Genomic DNA, 6019 nt, shown 5'->3' on the forward strand with positions numbered 1-6019 from the left:
ATTTTTGTATTTTTGGGGTAAACACCTCAAATTTCTGGACTTGGAAGAAAATGCTTCATAGCAGAACAGGTGATGCATATATTATTACCCATAATTCTTGTCTAGTGCGTTTTTATGGTAAAGTTGCCCTTTCACTTACATGTTGAGAGAATACCAATTCCTAGCTTATATATACCGTATTCAACCTGATAAGCACACTTGCCGCTAGTAGCACACCCCTACCTATTTTCAGGAAAAGAAGATGGATGCATGTGCTCATTGAAACATATAAAAAGTTCCTTATTTTACTGATCACAAAAGAATCTTGATTGTTTTTGTAAATAAAAGTATGTTAATGCAAAAAGTTATTTTTTCCCCAAAATTTCACACAGGAAATTGTTCTTTGTACCAATATGGTCTTATTAAGCACACCTGTTTTGTTTTTTTGTTTTCTTGTAAACACACATCATTCGCTTATTAGGTCCAATATGGTAAAGTTATCAACGCTACCAGTACCTTTTGCAACTTTGACAGATGGAATAACCTGACTTTGTAAATTTACTAGAAGACAAAGTAGAAAGGATATCATGGTTATAGAACAAGACTTGGCATGTTATCGGTATTCTCTTCAGTAGGTAGAGCAATTAATGCTTCTGTTACAGAGTAAAAGGTTTTGAAATACAAAGTCTGACACTGGACCGTATTCTTACACACTTTATGCTAGTCTATATTGATTTTTGAACCCTGTTAGTATGCACTATGAAATTGGTAAAATAGATATTTTATTTCAGAAAATTAATACCGGAAAAAGTTTTGAAATCAATTGTTTTAATTATATATTTTTAACACATGACCTTGCATAAACTGACCTAGTTCAGGGTATTATATTAACAAGTTATCCTTCTCTGACGATAGTTCTCCGTTATTTCAGACACCATTATTGCATCCACATGATGCAGCTACAAATTTTGATACCAAAGACCGTGACCCTCATATGCAGCCACGGAGAGAGAAAAGATACGGACATCTCGAGTCCGCAGCTGCAGCTCGTAAACAGCGAGAGTTGTCTCCCACGAGAGGAAGGGGAAATAGCATCAACTCTCGTTACAGCTCAGATCCCGTCCAGTTTTTAAGAGGAGGAGGTAAGAGGTTCAAAGACATAAATATATCTATTATTATAAAAACCAATTTAGTGTTTTTTAAGGAAAAATACTATGATAAAATACTTTCTTCATGTTACTGCATGAACTGATGTATAATCAAATATAGCATTAAGGTAGATAGCTCCAGCAATCTTTTTTGATCTTCCAACACAAAAGAATTCCAATTTGCTTGGGCATATAAACAGAACAAAAGATAAAATTACCAGTTAAAATTTATTCAGATTCACACACAGGAGATTCACATAAAAGTGTAAGTCTGCATTTTTCTCCGTGTAGATGAGCAAGATACTGTGATTATGTCTCCGAGTCGGAAAAGTCCTGTGAGGAACGGCTCCATGGGTTACCCAGACCCTACCCAACTAATAGAATCCGGGAAAATGCAGCTCCCAGTGGATGAAGACGACTACTTACAGCCAAAGTCCTCGAAACCAAGATTGTACACGGATCTAATAGAGAATCCAGGTAAATGGATATTCTCTCTATATACACACAACTTAATATTTCTTTACCTGATAATTACCCTTTAAGTATCCCGCTTATTCATTTACTCCCTTACCTTCTCCGGCCAATTCATTTTCTCCCTTACCGTCTCCCATCAATTCATTTTCTCCCTTACCGTCTCCCATCAATTAATTATCTCCCTTACCGTCTCCAGCCAATTAATTTTCACCCTGACCATATCCCATCAATTAATTTTCTCCCTTACGGTCTCCCATCAATTCATTATCTCCCTTACCGTCTCTCATCAATTCATTATCTCCCTTACCGTCTCCCATCAATTCATTATCTCCCTTACTTTCTCCCATCAATTCATTTTCTCCCTGACCATATCCCATCAATTCATTATCTCCCTTACCATCTCTCATCAATTCATTATCTCCCTTACCATCTCCCATCAATTAATTTTCTCCCTTACCGTCTCCCATCAATAAGTTATCTCCCTTACCATCTCTCATCAATTCATTTTCTCCCTTACCTTCTCCGGCCAATTAATTTTCACCCTGACCATATCCCATCAATTAATTTTCTCCCTTACCGTCTCCCATCAATAAGTTATCTCCCTTACCGTCTCCCATCAATTAGTTATCTCCCTTACCGTCTCCCATCAATAAGTTATCTCCCTTACCGTCTCCCATCAATTCATTATCTCCCTTACCATCTCCCATCAATTCATTATCTCCCTTTCAGTCTCCCATCAATTCATTTTCTCCCTTACCGTCTCCCATCAATTAATTTTCTCCCTTACCGTCTCCCATCAATAAATTTTCTCCCTTACCGTCTCCAGCCAATTAATTTTCACCCTGACCATATCCCATCAATTAATTTTCTCCCTTACCGTCTCCCATCAATAAGTTATCTCCCTTACCGTCTCCCATCAATAAGTTATCTCCCTTACCGTCTCCCATCAATTCATTATCTCCATTACCATATCCCATCAATTCATTTACTCCCTTACTTTCTCCCATCAATTCATATACTCCCTTAACTTCTCCAGCCAATTCATTATCTCCCTTACTGTCTCCCATCAATGAGTTGTCTCCTTTACCGTCTTCCATCAATTAATTATCTCCCTTACCGTCTCCCATCAATTCATTATCTCCCTTACTGTCTCCCATCAATTCATTATCTCCTTTACCGTCTCCCATCAATTCATTATCTCCCTTACCGTCTCCCATCAATTCATTATCTCCCTTACCGTCTCCCATCAATTAATTATCTCCCGTACCGTCTCCCATCAATTAGTTATCTCCCTTACTGTCTCCCATCAATTAATTATCTCCCGTACCGTCTCCCATCAATTCATTTTCTCCCGTACCGTCTCCCATCAATTCATTTTCTCCCTTACCGTCTCCCATCTATTAATTATCTCCCGTACCGTCTCCCATCAATTAGTTATCTCCCTTACTGTCTCCCATCAATTAATTATCTCCCTTACCGTCTACCATCAATTAGTTATCTCCCTTACCGTCTCCCATCAATTAATTATCTCCCTTACTTTCTCCCATCAATTCATTTTCTCCCTTACCGTCTACCATTAATTCATTGTCTTGCTTATTTTCTCCCATAACTTCTGTCAGTTCATTTTCCCACATACCGTAAGACCTCCCCAATCTTTAAAACTGAACTTTTTCACTAGGGGAAGGTGCTTATTTCAGAGTTATGTCCCTTTGGCCATAACAAAATTTGTATAAAGTATTAGTAGCATTCATTATGTTATTCAGAAAATGTTAACTTTTTTATTGAAGTTTAAGTTCTAATGAACTTGAAAATGTGTTTATAAGATTACTTACCAAAATCTATTGTTAAATTAATCATAAATATCAGAAATGTTAGATATAAGTAAGTCATTTAATTAATGAAAATCGTAATAAAATCTTGAATTTAATGACATGGCTTGCAAATAGAATAAGCATCAGAATATAAAGATAAAGAAAGTGCCATGAAATATATTTCAATAAATTTTTTTAATTAATGGCTGATTTAATTTTAGATTACATGAACGACAACTGTGTGTTTGAAAATGAAGCACCTCCTGAACTGGAACCCGTCCTCAATTTTGAGAATCCAGAATATTTTGAAGATATGAGTAATCCACAAATTAATGGTAAAAAACCTCCAGGATATAAAAATAATCGCAGTAGAGATTACTACAATGACTTTGGTGATCGCAGCAAGCAACAAGGAGAACTCAAACCCTTAATGATATCTGATAGGTCTCCGTCTGAATCTGCTGTGTAGTCTAAGTCCGAGAATGACGACTTTTTGTCATCAAAGCTCCTAATACTGCCAAAGTTCTGTGTAGATTTGAAACACTAGGTTGTGTTGGTACAGCTGTACCGAGAAGATAAGTCAGTACAGATTGTACCAAGCAGAAAATGGACTGCGTAACCAATACTATTGTGTCAATGTCACAAACATCTAAATAGACAAATGTGGTTGATTCTGATTGGTCAGTTGAACAAACAGGATAGGAGGAAAAGGGGTTACGCAATGTGATTGGAACTTATTAACCTCTGTTGACCTCTAGTGACCTGCTGACCCCGAGTGACCTTTGGAAAAAAACTGAAATATGTGGAAACCTGATTCTCTTACTTGAAATGGTCTTGCACAAGTCCATTCTGAGAGTTTCTAACATTTGTGAATCGATAGCAAGTTGTGATACATTTACTTATGTGAATAATGTCCATATTTGTATGGTCACATGACTGATTAATGAAATCACAGACTGAAGTTAATGGTTATCTTTGATTTGATTGGCTGAAAAGCTCATAAAATGTGCCATCTTTTCAAAGTATATATTTTCTTTTAAAAGTGACAGACATCACAACCTTGTTAATGATCTTGACCCATTAAAATAATGTATTACAGGATGACCCATTAAAATAATGTATTACAGGATACGTCATCGGACCAACAACAGATCGGTTTGTGTGTCATCCTCATCACCCATGGCAACCAAATTTAAGTTGTGAGATTTCAAAAGTTGTTAAAATGGAAATGCCATAATACTGTACTTATAAGAATGGCCTCTATACTGACTGTCATTATATTTTATTGTCACCAAATGGCTATACTGTTATATATGATGTTTAATATGACATAATTGTACTTTGTGTTTAAATTGAACATATTTTCACATGCTAGATACATGTATATGCAGAAAAGTTAATGATTCATTTCTTCAGACGAATGTACATGTACTTGTATATTTTAGTTTGATGGAATCTGGATCGAAAAATAACCCCAAAAAACAAAAATCTCTTGTTTAAGATTTGAAATAATTCTGAAATTTATTTCAATTAGTGTTGATATTAACATGTGTAGTTTTGGCCTTGGAGCAATTAAGAGTTATCCTCCCTTAAAACAAAAGGGTTACTTCCCTTTCAGGAAGTAAATGTGATTGAACAACCAATTTTTGACATTGACACGTATCTATGCAATCTTTGATGTTGTTATGAATTGTTCTGTAGTTGTGATCGGAATGTGTACAGACAACATGCTACTTCATATCACATGTGCCCTGTAAATATCTCCTAAAATGATATACACCTACACCATGTAGTTATTTCAAAAGCCTACAAAACAAAAGTGAAAAACAAATCTTTCAAAACTTTTCTATAGATTTTGAGAAGATATAGAAAATAAAAAAAATAAAATTTTTTTTTAAAAAAAATACCAAAGCAAAACGAGACTGGATATGTTTCAATAGTCATTGTCAGCTAATGGTAGTAGTTCACTGTAATATCTTTAGGAGAAGTAATATAACGATTTATGTTCACAGCTTATGTAGCCAGTAGTTCTTACTGATGGCAAAATCCGTCCTCAGAAACACCTTGTCGTCAGCATGACATTACGCTGATAAGATACAAGCTTTATTTTAAAGTTTACGGATAAAATAAGTATAAGTATTTCACCGTGAAACTGTCTCAGATTTCTTTCACAGTGGAATTGGCACTGATTTCCTTCAATGTTATTTTTGATATCTATAGCATGGTTGCAGAAATCCACTTCCTACATTTTGCTGGGCTACAATTCATTTGATATTAGTTGATTCACACATTTTGTTTCTGCCTATACGTATGTTACACTGGGTCCAGTTTTCAATTCGAACAGTAAGCACGTGCACATATTCAATATTTCTGCTTTTGAAGTCAGAGCTTTGTTATTACAACTCATTTCCTTTAGTTTATTTAGTATCAAATAGCTGTACAAAAATAGGAAAGATTTAACTCTTTGAATGACTTTGAAGTATGAAGCAACAAAATATATCATGTTATAAACATCCAAATGACAGTTATTCCACCATTTTTTCATTACGTATGTGGAAGACCTTATTATTTGCATATGACCATATCGATATGCATATTACTTTATAA

General features: G+C 35.2%; 1 protein-coding gene across 2 annotated transcripts in view; it reads left to right on the forward strand.

Annotated features, from left to right (window-relative positions):
• The window catches only part of LOC117318155 (epidermal growth factor receptor-like), a 182884-nt gene extending 178390 nt beyond the window's left edge, over positions 1-4494 (forward strand). For both annotated transcript variants that reach the window (XM_033873169.1, XM_033873170.1), the window contains 3 exons: positions 911-1121; positions 1419-1604; positions 3634-4494. In XM_033873169.1, coding sequence (XP_033729060.1) covers positions 911-1121; positions 1419-1604; positions 3634-3881 — 645 coding nt within the window. In that variant the 3' untranslated portion in view covers positions 3882-4494. The remainder of the gene's footprint in view (positions 1-910; positions 1122-1418; positions 1605-3633) is intronic.
• Positions 4495-6019: the final 1525 nt, after the last annotated feature.

This window comes from Pecten maximus, chromosome 19 (assembly GCF_902652985.1).
Source record: "Pecten maximus chromosome 19, xPecMax1.1, whole genome shotgun sequence".
Classification (NCBI taxonomy): domain Eukaryota; kingdom Metazoa; phylum Mollusca; class Bivalvia; order Pectinida; family Pectinidae; genus Pecten; species Pecten maximus.